Genomic DNA, 16681 nt, shown 5'->3' on the forward strand with positions numbered 1-16681 from the left:
TTTCGTTTGGTACAAAACCCCTATTGTTGTTGTTGTTGTTGTTGTTGTTGTTGTTATTATTATTATTATTTTACTTTTTGTTAATAAATAATATTCTAAAAGCACAAGATAAAGTATATTTAATATTTTATTAGATTATATTTTATTTTCTAAAATTTTCTTTTTTAAAAGTCAAATTGTAATCGCTTTATATATATATATATATATATATATATATATAAGTTACACATGTACTTGATAAATCTTGATTTGATGACTTCATATTTTCACCCTCCACTAAATACGTATAGGGGGAGTAGGTGCCAATTGATCAATTAGAGTTCATTAGCATGCAAATATCAAGAAAAATCCACCGAACCACAATATATTTTGTGTAAAAGCCAATAAATTGTTGAAAAGCATATTTTTCCTTTTAAAAATTATTATATATTATAATTCATAATTGAATATTTATTATTATTATAACATACAAGGCTCCTTTTTTTCATGATTCTTTAACTTGTGGGTTGTTAATACTTTTATCTCAATAAAAAATACAAAATTTTAAATAATTATCTTGATTATATATAATGATTAGTTTATAATAAAAGTAGTTTCTTTTTAAATAATATTATATATATATATATATATATATAAAGTAAAATCCATATTTGATATTTCACAATTTACTACTTTAATAACACAGGAGACACATTTAAATTGGATTCTCATTTCCCTAGTTAACATTCAATTGCATTTGTTCTAATGATGTGTTGCAAAGTTCTCACAACTTACTAAATTTAACAAGAAGTGGGACTAATACAAACTGTGTTCCCCAATTAACATTCAATAAAATTAGGCCAAATGACAAAGGTCTTACGCATAATGCATAGGAGGGTGATTATGTGTTATTATATACAATACCAACGTCTTAGTGCCAAATTTTTGGATCAGCTATGGATACTCAATAAATTAGTTAAGATCAATGACATGTTTTCTTTTCCTCAATTCTATACTATCTTAAGTCATAATTTATTACCATATGCAGGTCCAAAACTAGGGAAGTTGCTTGCCCTATTCCCTGTATTATACAATTCAGGGGGTACGTGTATCATTCTAATTAATAATGGAGGTAGGACGATGGACCTCATATTCAAAACCCTATGTGATCGGGATGCCATGTGTCATGCTAAATCATTGACAAACACAGAGTGGTTCTCAGTGTTCACGTGCTTAGCAATACTTATAGCCCAACTACCAAACCTGAACTCTGTAGCTTGGGTGTCTTTAATTGGGGCTATCACAGTCGTTCTATATTCTACTTTGATTTGGGCTCTCTCAATTACCAAAGATAGGCCATAGGCATATCCTACAGTCAATCTGACAAATTGAAATCTAACATGGAAAAATTCATTGATGTATTGAATGCGCTTGGGATCATTGCCCTTGCATTCAAAGGACATAATGTTATCCTCGAGATACAGGTTAGAATCTCTAACATCCTTTCTACTTTTTTCTTTCCAGGTTCCATTGATAGTTTAATGTTGTTCATGTTAGTGATTTGAACTCCACCTCTTCCTCTCTCAATATTTATCTAACAAAAAAAAAAAAAAAAAATCCTTTTACTTTTCAAAAAGTTTAGAATTAAACTTTTTTATTTTTTTTTAGTTTTAGGGTAAACAATGGTTTACGAATACATTATTCGCATAGAATTTCATAACTAGATGAAAGCCTTACTACGTACTCTCCTCACTTCTAATACACGTTAACTTTCCCCCAAACCATTAATTTTTTGTGTTTGAGAAATTGAGAGTAATACATAAATATGAAATTATATACATAGTAGCTCGCATAACTTCACAATCCACATTCATCCCTCCCTTTTTTCCCCTAAAATTGAATTCAAAATGTTTTACACATGCAATTAGCGTTATTTCATTTCAAAGAAAAATCCTTATTCACATGCAAGTAACCACAAAAATTATAAAATAACATTTAATAATTAAAATGCAACTTATATAAATAATAAGACAGATATTCGAGTTTAGGAATCTAAATTGATCCATCCATAATATCATTATACAAGCCATATGTCCACTATTTAAAATAAATCTACCAACATATTTTCTTCATAACATAATTATTAGTATTATACAGTCGTCGATCACCCACTACAGCAGCATCATAACTCATCATCACAAAATTTGAAATAAATTAAAACTTATGTTAATAGATAATAAATATATGCACCTTTAAAACAAAATCACAATTCAACTCTGTAGGGACATGATTCCTTTGCGGCCCACTAACATTTTTGGGCTCACGCAATAAAGGTCCCTCACAATATGATTTGTAGAGAGTGGGCTTGAAAAGCTGGTCGCTGGTCACTGGGCGGTGTTCCGGGCTCGAGTTTAGAGGAACTCATGCAGAAAAAGGAATTGGGCTTGAACATTTAAGCCCTAAGACGTCGCAGCCAAGGGGATGGGACTCCTCGGAGTTGATCCGAGGACCATTAGGGTCTCCCTCCGGTTACCCATTGATGGACTTTTTCCGTGAAGTCCGGTGTTGTTGAGACGTTCTCCCCCCTGCCACCTTTTCTTTTTCTGGGAGATGGAATGGCCCCCCTTAGACTTCACTTACTTCCTTATTTTATACTGGCTTGCATTCGTTGTCCTTCGTCCACGTGTAGGGTCAATCTTTACAAACACTGACATTTGTCCCATCAGTCCAATCCCGGAATTGTTGGGGATGGTTTGATAAAGCTGCAGAGTACGGCTCTGTCAGGCGCTGGGTCTTATCTTGAAGGGTAGTAAGGATAACTTCCCCAAGGTATTTTGGATCTTACAAATTCGCCCCTACGCCAGTTTTACCCCTTTGTTCCGGTGGGATTATGGATATGCCGAGGACTAAACTGTCCTCGGCTGCTTCCCAAAAATTATTTCGTGCTCGGCATTGTAGAGTTTGGGCCACAGCTCTCCTCGGATTGGGCCTTCAGAATCTCTAAGGGCAAATGGGCCTGGTCCACGAATTGTCGGGCCCCACAAACTCGTTTACTTCAAATCTCAATAAAAAATAAATAAAAAAATATTGTAAACAAATTTGTTAAAGAGAAAAAAAGATGGACAAGCCTTACCTGATTTTTCTACATAAAATACCTCACTTTTGGGCTTACTTGATTGTATCAGCTAACCTCTATATAGATGTCAATTAGAAAAGTTACTGTGAGTAAATTTCCTTTTTAAGGGTACCAAATAATGAGCATTCACATCCTACCCTTTGTATCATCTTTTAGACAAATTATTGATTAAACAAATTAAAAACACTATCTAAGTAAAATATCCTTCCCCTCTCTCTCTCACAAAACACAACCAGTTAGGGATATTTACTCCTTTCCATCTCAAATCCTCACTCTCCTCTTCAAACATACACAAGAAATTTGTCCATGTTTTTGAAATAGGTTCAATTTACACTCTAGTTGTATTTGATGAGACATTGCATAATTGTAGAAAATTGGTTCCTAGACTAATTGTGCATGTTCCTAGACTCAATGGCATATATGTGGTCCAAATATTGATATGCAACAAAAATTGGATTTTTTTCAAATCCCAAAAATATGTTGTGGGGGTATGCCTGTGTTTGCCCCCCCCCCCCCCCTTTTTTTTTTAGCATAAGCTGGAATTTTGGAATTGTGGATTCAGCCCAAGCTCAAAAATATTACTGGAAAGACAGATTAAATAAATATTTTAATGAAGTAGAAAAGCATGGATAGTGAGATTTACTCAAAACAATTAAAGCATAGAGAGTGAGATATGAGGTGTATTTTAAAAGGTGGTTAGAGTATTGTATAGTAAGAGGATTAGAAGCAAAAACATAAGCACAGGGGCAGAACCACATTAAAGCAAATAAATAATGGACGTTTTACAACTTTAGTGTCATACATGATATTTTATTATTATTTTGTGTAAAATTTTAATTCCACTTGCTTAGCCTGAAATGAAAGGAAAGAAATTTGGATAAGTAAAGAAAAAAAAAATTGAATATTGGTCAAAAGTGTAAACAGGTTTGGTGGCATTTATTTCGTGTAGGCTCATTGTTTAAAGTGGGATGAGTTGTTTGAGTAACACCACAAAATTTCACAATATTTTTACAATAAATTGAGGTGTTAGTACATTACTGGTCAAAATAAAATAAAATATATTTATTCTGAGATCTATTCCAACTAAAAATAAGACTATTGTGAAATTTTATTGTATCTCTAGACTTTCTCAATTAGAAATATGCATTTTATTTATTTATCATTTCATGTCAGGGTTACGATTTGAGAGAAGATGTTTCTTTTCTATTTTAACTTTAGGAGTACAGCTCAACTTTATTAATATATGGACTTTTTTGGGAGGAGTCAAGAGGGCAACTGCGCCCCCCCCCCCCCCCCTCCCGTGTTATTATGCACTGATCTCTATAGGATTTGAACACATGATAACTTTCGGACACATATCCACGTCATATTTATCTAGTCTAGTGCATTGGACCAAGTTGTATACTTGAATAGCAAGACTTGATGACATCCACAATAATACTTTTATTTAAGCCAATCACAAAAATTATATCTCCAATATCTTCCTTTTTTTCTTTTTTTCTTAAAAAAAAAAAAAAATAGAATAACTGTGAAAAAGTTGTGTGAGTGGACTGATTGGTTTCCTTTACTTAATACTTAATAATACTAACTTATAAGACCACCCTTCTCACCCAACAAAAGCGAGTAAGTGACCCATCTCAACACTTTGAGGCCGTTTGGATTCAGCGTTTTCCGCTGAATCCAAGCTGCGTTTTCTGAAATTTTTTTTTTTTTTTTTTTTTTTTTTTTTTTTTTTTTTTTTTTTTTTTTTAGCCGCACATTTGGACTAAATCAACTGTGAACAGTGCATTCGTGCACTGTTCACGGACCCACAAATTTCAGTTTTTATCAACTTTTTCATTAAAAATGGGTCCCACGATACTATTCACATATTTAAAAATTATTTTGCTACAGTGTTTTCAGTTTCAGTTTTCAGTTTCAGCAAAAATAAGCTCAATCCAAACGGACCCTTTGTATTTCATAGCTTTGTTTGAGAACCTTCACCGAGCTTTGTTTACTTCCATGGCGGATTGGTCTCAGCTCCCCCGAGATCTCTTACACCTAATAGCCAAACGCCTCAAGACCCGCATCGATCTCCTCCGCCTCCGCTCCATTTGCTCTTCATGGCGCTCCTCTATTGCTCTTACACCCAAACAACACCGTCACACCCCAATTCCCACCACAGACGACTCCAAATCCACCCTCAGTCTCGACCTATCCGAACACACCGTTTATCTTATCGAATCACAACAAGAAGGGTCTCCTCCAAAACGCTGGTTGGTCAAGGTTTTCGAAGACCAACATGGTCGAATGCACTTGCTTGACCCACTTTCAAGCTCCAAGGTTGTCGGATTCGACAACTTGTTATTGGATTTGAGAGAGTTTAAAGTGTTTGAGTTGTGTCAAGAACATGTTCTTCATCGTACCGCAACGTATGGAGTCCATGAACCTTGGAGGAGTCGTCCAGTTGTCGAGGTTGTCAAGGTTGCTCTCATGTGTGTGGGCCCAGAAAACAATGATTTTGCATTGGTGACCCCACATCGAGATGGTGGAGGTGGAGGATTGGCTTTCTTCAATTCGAGAATCCAGCAATGGATTACTATTGGGTCCCACCCTGCCACGTCATCATGCATAGCAGTGACTCACTTTGAGGGAAAGTTCTATGCTGTGGATACCAAAGGAAGAACAATTAGTATTGACCAATTTTTAGATTCAAAAGTGGTCACTAATTTGGGGTCTGATGCGTACATGAAGTACTTAGTTGAAGCAGGTGGTGAGTTGTTGGTGGTTGAAGCATATCTTCCTTTTCCTAATGCTGAGGGACTCATTGGCAGTGAGAGCCATAGGGGTTTGTGTTTTGATTATTTTGAGGTCTCTAAGTTGAACAAAGAAGGGGATAAATGGGTTAAGGTCAACAGCTTGGGGGATTGGGTGTTGTTTTGGGGAATTTATTCTTCGTTTTCTGTGTTAGCTTCTGAGCTTCCAGGCTGCAAGGGGAATTGCATAGTTGTGACTCAGCCAAGGTGGAAAGAATTTAATCTGGATGGTCATGATACGTATGTAGTTGAATTGGAAAGTGGTAGATCTGGACTTTTGGGGAATTACCCAGATTTTTCCAAGTTGTTGTTTCCTGGTGGTATGGGTACTTCTTCCACTTGAATTTAAAGTTGGAAGTAAGTGTTTGTTCTTTGTATTATTATATGCATGTAAGGTAACTTTTCGCTATTTTCCTCGGGTTTATGGCTTGGCATTTTCATCACAAGCATTCGGCATCAGTTCATACAAATTTATTTATTTATTTTATCTCTCTTTATGTATAATATAATAAAAAAAAAAATTGTCTATGAACTGTAATTATGTATATTTGCAAAGTAGTCGGTTTTAGTAGCTAGAATGCCATTTTACATGAATTAATGTGGGTGTTTTTTGGTATTGACTCGGCAAATTGTGAGGCTTATGCTATTTTAGATGGAGAAATGTTTGTTTTTTTTTTTTATTTTCTTTGCTGTGTGCTGTTGTATATGTTGTTGTTATTTCAATTACTTCTCCCCCTCTCAAATTACATAATCAAAAGCAAAAGCAGCTTTAATAATCTATTGTAAAGATACTTAGATAAATCATCCAAAGAAATTTGTGAGCCTATGGCTAAAAGAAAAAAAATGCAACACCCTACTCATTGCAATATTTTCTTGAAATCAGCTGGTTCAAATCCTCGAAAAGGCCCACATATGGGAACTGAATCAGGCTTGCATACCCACAAGTAAAGTGGCTTCCACTGAAACTTTAAGACCTGAAGAGGTTTTAGGGTTTTAGAGAAGCGTTCCTCCTTCTATGGCAATTATGATAACTAGTCGCTAACTCGTGCGATGCACGGAAAAACTATTGATTTTGGAAAAAAAAAAAAAATCCAACAATTAGTAATTAGACATTTTGCTAGTTAGTATTTAAAAAAAAAAAATGAAGAAATATTTAACTTCTATATTTTTCCATAGTTTAGAAGTGTTGTCTAACATTGAATGTTATTGAGTTGCAAGTGCAAAGTTACCAAAACCTACAAAGTAATTTACAATTCTTAAATTAATAAAACAAAACTTCCAATAATTATATATACACACATATTGAAAACTAATATAAACTGCAAATATTTAAACAAAGACCATGATATGAGAAAGAAACACCAAGTTTCAAATTTGAGTAGTAATATGACTTTCTCATAATAATAACAATATAGACAATTCAAAACATGGAACAATATCAAAATTATAATACCTAAAAACAAAAAACAAAAAAATCACATGAACCTAAATAAAAAGCATTTGAGGTGATGAATCAAGATCAACCTGAGACGCAAATACCAAAAACCCCAAGACTTAAAACTTCAAAATTTATAAAATTCCCAAATTCTACTTCAAAACCAAACCAAATTCAACAAATTTATATATAACATACCAAATAAAAATTTATCATTAAGTGAACATGCTTTTGAGATCAAACTAAAGAATTAGAAAACAGAGATTATGTACTCTATTATATTTGACATTAAGTAAGGAATACCGTAAAACATTATTGCACCTAAAAGAAAAATTAGATTTAAAAAAAAAAAAAAAAAACTAATTCTCTTACCTGCTAGGTTGTGTTCCTAGGAAACCTACAAAATCAAAAGAAAAAAGAAAAAAAAAAAGAAAAGAAAAGAAAAGAAAAAAACAACAACAACATGAAGAACCGTCAAATAAACAATTTTTAATTCAATGGATGGTGAGTTCTTCAAACATGCGTCAAAGTCCATTAATAGCTGTGTCAGAATTGGGGTTAGCCAAATCCACCGAAAAAATGGTGTTTGATAATAGATTAAGTGTGGTCTTGAAAGCAGCTCTCCCACTATCTACTGCCTCACTGCTTTGATGAGTATCAGCTAGGGGGTCTTGCACTTTCTTGTGCCTTATAGCTTGGTTAGCATTAAGTGTCTTGTTGGCGAAAGTTGTTCCATGCATATTCTGCGAAGGTTTCTCCACCGGGTTGAAACAGATGCCTTGCATAGGTTCTTAGGGGATGGGAAGAGTTCTAGGGTTTTTATGTTTTAGTAGTAGCAAAATAGCGTGTAGTAATTTTATTTAAATATATTTTATTTAAATATTGTGCTGACGTGGAAAATTGTGAGAGTTTCAAAAGTTTCAGTTTTATATATATATATATATATATATAGATAATAAAATGAATTAGACTTTTGGTGGCCAATTATAGTACGCAAAGAGAATTCCAATTATAAAAAAATGAAGCAGTTAGAACCTAGAAGTTAGAACCATAGTTAAAATGTTAAACAACAAAAAATTATCAAAAAAAATGTTTTTTTTTTTTCATCTATATAATAGTCACAACAATTAAGAAGAGATATTAGAATCCTAGATATTTTCGTTAGAAACACCTTGAAGTGTTTGTTGAACTACAAAATTCTTGTCAACAACAATTGTATTTTCAATTTTTTATCTCTTTTGAGTGGACCCAATGCATAGCTTTAGAACCCAATTACTTGAAACAAAACTCTATCTTTCTCTTTAGAGAAAAAAAAAAAAAAAAAATTCTAGAACTTAGTCAAATAGAGTATATAGGAAGAAGCCCATTCCTGAATAATGTAGCTAATTAGCCTATTACGTTAAGGCCCGAGGATCCTTTATGCGTACCAAACAAAGACTAGGAGTACTATAAAAGAATCGGAGATTCCTAATCTTTCTTCTATCTTTCGTTCCAACTCCCAACCTTACCTTTTAACCTTTATTATTCATAATGATTGTTCTTTATTATGAAGCTAAGATATCAATTAATTTATGGTGTAAGCGAGATCTAAACTCCAGATCTCTTGATATAAAACAATATTTTATTGCCCCTTGTTATGATGAGAAATTTGATTAAAACACATCGTGGTTGGTGAAAGATGGAAATTATACACGATTATTGAACATCCATTGGACCTTTGCAAAACTATTAAATACCAAGCCATTGTAGGTAGGAATTATGGGTTCTAGTTATCTTAACTAGTGAAGTCTTTTGTCCAAAAACCAATTGGTGTCTTAACTTGATAATAAGAACTATCATCATAGAGTAGACACTATATGTCTGAATTCTATTGTGTGTCTATAAAAAAAAAAAAAAAATGCGAAAACATTATTTTGGTCTTTATATTTTGTGGTCACAATCAATTTGGTCCCAACATTTTGGTAGCAATCAATTTGGTTCCTACCGTTTGATTTGGATGTGTTATTTCAACAAGTAATTTATTCATAAGCAAGTAAATATATTTTCTTTTGCAGATTGTAGTGAAAGTGCCAGGTGGGTCAAGCAAGAAGAGGAACTTGATCTTCTGAGATGGTTTTGTGGGGGATACAATCACAGATGGAGTAGTATATATAGTAGGCAAGAGAGTGCTCAAATCTAATGGATCCTAAAGATATCTTGACCAACAGAGTTCAAATTTGGAAGATATATACTCGCACCATGTGGTGTGCCTGGCTCACGAATTTCTTTCAATGATGTATAGTTACAGTTAAAATATTATAGCTGCTTTTGCTTTTGATAATGAGCTGTTGCAGTTGGAAGAAGACCAGGAAAAAAAAAAAAAGAAAGAAATAAGAGAAATTTAATTCATTTAGTGCTCATGTTGATGTTGACGATTTTTCTTTTTTAAATTAAAAAAATTTGTTGATTTTATTTATATAAAAAATAATAATAATACGCGACAAGTTATAATTGGAAAAATAGAACCTATAAAGAGAAACACAAACAATTGGGATGATATAGAACAATATTTTATTGCCCCTTGTCATGACGAGAAATTTGATTAAAACACATTGTGGTAGATGAAAGATGGGAATTATTCATGATTATTGCACATCCATTGGACCTTTGCAAAACTATTAAAACCATGCCATAGTAGGTAGGACTTGTGAGTCATAGTTAGCTTAAGGTGTAGTTTTTTGTCTAAAAATTAACTAGTATCTTAGCTTGATAATAAAGACAATTATCGTGGAGTAGACATTATAGGTCTGAATTCTATTTTGTATCTATAAAAAAAAAAAAAAAGTAATTATTTTATCAGATGCTTGAAATGCTAATTTGTCCACCAGTAAGGTCTTCATAATAAAGGGCGAAAAGCTGAAAAAGAAAAATAAAAGACACAGCGAAGTAGTGCCACACTGGTGTTGAACAAAAGGCCTCAATAATATTAAGACAACCCTTTTTTTTTTTTTTTTCATTACAATATTTGTTTCTATTATTCAGGAAATGTTTCTCGTACTGGTTTTCTTCTCCAAGTTGCCTGAACATGAAAGACATAGGGGCTCCTCCAACCTTCAAGGAATAACCAACTATGATTAGATATAATTTGGAAAATATGGATCAAGAACTAAAAATAAATATATATCAATCAGTAATCTTCATACAAGAATAAAGGTCGGAAGAGACATTTTGAAACATAATCAATTACCCGTTGATGGTATGAAAACCATATTATAGGAGACACTCTTGGTATTCTATAATGAATAATGATCTTTTGTTTTTTTTTTTTTTTCTTGGGCCATTAGTATCATTGAAACAAAGATGATTAAACCCAAATATCTCTTTGATAACTGGATAGCTCATCACAAAAATGAACATTTTCAATAAAGAGAGATACTCCATCACAATTGTTATATACTCACAAAATTGCTTTTCTTATATTGAAAATTCACTTGATGCCCTTTAGACATTGAGTTTATATAGGCATAAAGCTATAAATGCTTCCTACAAGGCATTTATTTTTAAATATTATGAAATATTATATTCTTCATAATTATTAGTGTACGATGTGCACAACTCTTCTAGATATTATCAATTTATCATTCTTCCCATCTCTTGTGAACCCTCTTTTTTGTTTTTGGTAAGCAAACCCAACCAATCATGCAACAACTAATAAACATCCATATTTTCATTAAATCTTGAAATTTACTTAGAAAATTTGCTAAATTTAGCTTGGACACAACTATTACTATTACATTTTGCAAATGCTCACAAATGTTTTCTTTTTTGAGCATACGTAGAAGCCAAGTAATCTTACTTTCTTTTCAAATAAGGCGTTTCTAATGTTCTACAAAGATATTGCTAAAATCATCGTGTAAATTTAGCTATTACTCACAATTATGAATAAATTTTGGAGAAGCTCACAAATGTGTTCTTTCTTTTTAAGCAAACGTGGAAGACAAGTAATCTCGATTTCCTTTTTAGATAATGCCTTATGTGGGGTTTATCTCAAGGAAACATTCCTTAAGACATTGCTTGGAAGCATTGATAAGTTTTTAATATTTATGGATACATTTGTAAGTTAGTTGTAACCAAACCATTTGAAGCACGAGTTCCGTTGGTCATCGAGGAACTCTTGATCAATGATTTAATACTCTTTGGAAACACCTAACATTATTAGTTGCCAACCTTATTTTCTGATGCATGTATTGTTCTCTTTATTCCTTTTTTTGTAAACTTCCTCAACTCAACTAATCCAAATTTCCATATTGCTAAACTACATCGAAATGTAACTGAATTATGGGTGATGATAGGAAAGTATCTCTCCTTGCTGAATATAATCATATCAATTTTTAGCGGGGTAGGTCTAGTGGTTTATTGTATATATGCTTTTGAAAACTGGATTAGACTAGCTAGTTCAAATGATAACAGGACCCTAAACTGGTCCAATAAAAACCATTGGTTCAACTGGTAAAAATCGGGAATAGAACCCTTTTCCAGTTCTTAATCCTCCAATTTCATTAAAAGTCACATGCAACTTACATGAATATAAAATGCTAAAGACATCTATATAAGAAATGGTTAGCGTTAAATGACTAATAAATAACAATTTATGTGGAGAGAGAGAGGAAACATTCATCAAACTCTTTAAAAAGGGTGGAAAAACTGAAATTCAATAAATGAGCTCTTTAGTGTGTTCCCAAGAGTTTGCATATCAAATTTAATATTTCACCTATTTATGAACACAAGTATTTTCAATTAGTTGTGCCGATTACATATTTTTCTATCAAAAAGTTACATATCTGTCATTCTACAATTGAAGACGATTAACCCTTACTATCTGAAGAATTTCAAGAGTAAGTGTTAATGGAAAGCTACAAACAATTTGTTGTTAAGGCTTTTATGATCATATTAATGGCATTCTTAGCTTTTATCGGAAGCACACAAGGGCAACCAATTTGTTGCTTTCGTAATGCTTGTTGTTGCCAAACTTGTACAAAGTTTCCGCACCCCCACCCTGATAATATATAAAATGTATGAGTGAAGTATGAATAACATATGAATATATGAGTATAGTATTTTAACTTTTGGTTGATTTGCTTCATTTTTTGTATGTTGCCTCTCTCTCTCTCTCTCTCTCTCTCTATATATATATATATATATATATTGTGGATATTTTTATTTGCATCTCTATTTTCCTTATGTGGGCATCTCACTGTGAATAATAGTGTAATGTTAATGGATGGATTTAGCCATAGTCTTTTCCTAGTGAGGTAGTGGAGGCCATCCTCTAGGATGGCTCTGTTTGAGGCCTTTTTTTTTTTTTTTCGTTCTCTTGTTTAAATGGAATTTTTTTTTACTAAAAAAGAAAGAAGAAGAAGATCATTGTGAATTTGTGGTTACAAAAATTTTGTCCCAAGCCTACAAAACGTGAGATCTCCAAGCTCAGCCCCATGAGCTGCCTTTAAACTCCACGTGCTCAAATGAGTCTTTTCTTGTTCGAGTTGGTTGTTTACTGTTTTATATTGACAAGTCTACATCCTTAGAAGCTAAGAAACACAATTTTAATAATTTTTCTTAATACGTCTTTTTCTTTATTAAAAAAGTTAACATCTTTTGTTTTTTTACCTAACATAACCATACAACACACAAAATAAAGCTTCTTTAAAAATGTTGAGTTAAATTTTCTAAGGTGGAGAAAGAAGATGGGGGCGGTGTGAGTGCAATGGGACTAGGTGTAAAGCATGTTGTACACACTAGGAAGTAAAAACACCTCAGAAAGCTTTGCCAACTCGAATCCCATGTGCAACCTTCACTTTCTCACAGCTCGAAACTCTTCTTTTCACATATACTACAATTATATACGACAAATACGTACTCAGATTTTCATTTCCTTTTTTCTTTTTTTTAAATGTTCATTGCATCTTTTGTTAAGCCTTTTTTTTCTTCGTTTTCTCTTTAGACTTTTGCTATGGCTGAAAAGCATGTGATGCTATGTAAAGTGGTCTATATATTTGTGCAAAATTTAGTATATTCATTTTTAGCTTATAATGCTATGAATACCACAAATTTTATTACATGAGAATTATGAATTGATGTATCAAATTTTATTATATATATTTATTGTAATTTATATATATATAGGTTTGTGATGTGCCATCAATCATATTCATTACCAATAATTTTAGCATATTTCTTAGAGTAATACTATTAGGGATACAATACAATACTTTTCATAATTATTTATGTGATTTATTATGATTGAAGAAACATTATTTTTCTTATATCGTCTCATAAAGAAGATCATACAATACTCTCGAGCCATGAACAATGCATGTGTCCAATATTATTGTGCACTGGTCTCAATAGGATTTGAACACGTGATAACTTTTGGACACATGTCTGCATCTAGTGACGGAGCCAAAATTTTGAGTTAAGGGGAACAATTTTACTGTTGGTTGTGTGCAGCGGTTTCAAACTTTGACTTTGCTACTATTTAGCTGTCGAGATTTTTTTTTTTTTGGTGTCGGTAAAAACAAAATTATTTTTGTTTATAATTTTTTAAATGACAGGATTGTTTATTTTAAATAAAATTAGTTAATTGAGCTTAATTTTTTTAAAAGTTTTACTATTAATAATTTTTGTTGTTGAGCTATTTTTTTTGGGCTTGTATATTTTGTTTTAGATTTTAGATCTATAAATTTTTTTATAGGGTCCATTTGGATACAACTTATTTTACTAAAAACTGAAAACACTGTAGCAAAATAATTTTAAATGTGTGAATAGTGTCATGGGACCCATTTTTTTTTTTTTCTGAATAAAGTGATTGTGGGTCCCGTAGATAGTGCATAAACAGTGCACTTTGTCTCATAAAAGCTGAAATGCGTGCATCAAAAAAAAAAAAAAAGAAGGAAAACGCAAAACGCCTGACGCAGAAAAATAATTCCTATCCAAACGTATACATAGTCACTAAAATAAAGGAAATACTAGCGCTACAAACTTTTTTTTATAAATTATTGATGTAATAAGTGGTTACTAATAAGTAAACAAATGATGTGAGTAATGGGTTCATGTGCCAACCAATAAGAATTTGCTACTAAAATAGTTTGTAAAAATATTGTAAAATGGTTTGTGAGTATAGCATTACTTTTAAAAGAATCAACAATATTGTTTGAGGGAAAAAAGTGTAATTTTATATAATAAAATTACTAAAATTTGTACAAACCTCTATATATAATAATAATAATAATAATAATAAATTTTTTTTAAAAAAAAAAATTTAGGGGCAGCCATTGCCCCCCTTATCGAAAGCTAGCTACGTCCCTGTCTGCATCATATTTATCGCATTGGACCAAAGTCGTATACTTGAACAGCAAGCTTGATGACACCCACAATAATACTTTTTATATATATATATATATATATATATATATATATATATATTTTTTTTTAATTTAGAATAACTGTGAAAAAGTTGTGACCACCCTTCTCACTTAACAAAAGTGAGTATATGTGACCCATTTCAACACTAAATATTTCATAGCTTTGTTAGTGAACCTTCACCAAGCTTTGTGTACTTCCATGGCGGATTGGTCTCAGCTCCCCCAAGATCTCTTACACCTAATAGCCAAACGCCTCAAGACCCGCATCGATCTCTTCCGCCTTCGCTCCATTTGCTCTTCATGGCGCTCCTCTATTTCTCTTCCACCCAAACAACACCGTCACACTCCAATTCCCACTACAGTCTCGACCTATCCGAACACACCGTTTATCTCATCGAATCACAACAACAAGGGTCTCCCCCAAAACGCTGGTTGGTCAAGGTTTTCCAGGACCAACATGGTCGAATGCACTTGCTTGACCCACTTTCACGCTCCAAGGTTGTTGGATTCGACAACTTGTTATTAGATTTAAGAGAGTTTAAAGTGTTTGAGTTGTGTCAAGAACATGTTCTTCATCGTACCGCAACGTATGGAGTCCACCTTGGAGGAGTCGTCCAGTTGTCGAGGTTGACAAGATTGCTCTCATGTGTGTGGGCCCAGAAAACAATGATTTTGCGTTGGTGACCCAACATCGAGATGGTGGAGGATTGGCTTTCTTCAACTCGAGAATCCAGCAATGGATCACTATTGGGTCCCACCCTGCCACGTCATCATGCATAGCAGTGACTCACTTTGAGGGAAAGTTCTATGCTGTGGATACCAAAGGAAGAACAATTAGTCTTGATCAATTTTTAGATTCAAAAGTGGTCACTAATTTGGGGTCTGATGCGTACATGAAGTACTTAGTTGAAGCAGGTGGTGAATTGTTGGTGGTTGAAGCATATATTCCTTTCCCTAATGCTGAGGGATTCATTGGCAGTGAGAGCTATAGGGGTTTGTGTATTGATTATTTTGAGGTCTCTAAGTTGAACAAAGAAGGGGGTAAATGGGTTAAGGTCAACAGCTTGGGGGATTGGGTGTTGTTTTTGGGAATTTATTCTTCGTTTTCTGTGTTAGCTTCTGAGCTTCCAGGCTGCAAGAGGAATTGCATAGTTGTGACTCAGCCAAGGTGGAAAGAATTTAATCTGGATGGTCATGATACGAATGTAGTTGAATTGGAAAGTGGTAGATCTGGACCCTTGGAGAATTACCCAGATTTTTCCAAGTTGTTGTTTTTTCCTGGTGGTATGGGTACTTCTTCCTCTTGAATTTAAAGTTGGAAGTAAGTGTTTGTTCTTTGTATTATTATATGCATGTAAGGTAACTTTTCGCTATTTTCCTTGGGTTTATGGCTTGGCATTTTCATTGCAAGCATTTGGCATCAGTTCATACAAATTTTTTTATTTATTTTATCTCTCTTTATGTATAATATAAAATAAAAAAAAAATTTCTATGAACAGTAATTATGTATATTTGCAAAGTAGTCGGTTTTAGTAGCTAGAATGCCATTTTACATGAACTAATGTGGGTGTTTTTTGGTATTGGCTCAGCAAATTGTGAGGCTTATGCTATTTTAGATGGACAAATGTTTGTTTTTTTATTATTTTCTTTGCTGTGTGCTGTTGTATATGTTGTTGTTATTTCAATTACTACTCCCCCTCTCAAATTACATAATCAAAAGCAAAAGCAGTTTTAATAATCTATTGTAAAGATACTTCGATAAATCATCCAAAGAAATTTGTGAGCCTATGGCTAAAATAAAAAAAATGCAACACCCTACTCATTGCAATATTTTCTTGAAATCAGCTGGTTCAAATCCTCGAAAAGGCCTACATATGGGAACTGAATCAGGCTTGCATACCCACAAGTAAAGTGGCTTCCACAGAAACTATAAGAC

The 16681-nt window shown here is 33.0% G+C and overlaps 2 protein-coding genes across 2 annotated transcripts; both read left to right on the forward strand.

Moving 5' to 3' along the window:
• Window positions 1–5074: 5074 nt before the first annotated feature.
• Window positions 5075–6412, forward strand: LOC115966262 (F-box protein SKIP23-like). Its single transcript, XM_031085517.1, has one exon. The coding sequence runs from the start codon at window positions 5117–5119 to the stop codon at window positions 6251–6253; it is 1137 nt and encodes a 378-aa protein (XP_030941377.1). The 5' UTR covers window positions 5075–5116; the 3' UTR covers window positions 6254–6412.
• Window positions 6413–14944: 8532 nt separating this feature from the next.
• Window positions 14945–16052, forward strand: LOC115967118 (probable F-box protein At1g44080). Its single transcript, XM_031086198.1, has 2 exons — window positions 14945–15186; window positions 15308–16052. Exons 1-2 carry the CDS (start codon window positions 14945–14947, stop codon window positions 16050–16052), a joined length of 987 nt encoding a protein of 328 aa, XP_030942058.1.
• The last annotated feature ends 629 nt before the right edge of the window (window positions 16053–16681 follow it).

The sequence above is a fragment of the Quercus lobata genome, chromosome 11 (assembly GCF_001633185.2).
Source record: "Quercus lobata isolate SW786 chromosome 11, ValleyOak3.0 Primary Assembly, whole genome shotgun sequence".
NCBI lineage: Eukaryota > Viridiplantae > Streptophyta > Magnoliopsida > Fagales > Fagaceae > Quercus > Quercus lobata.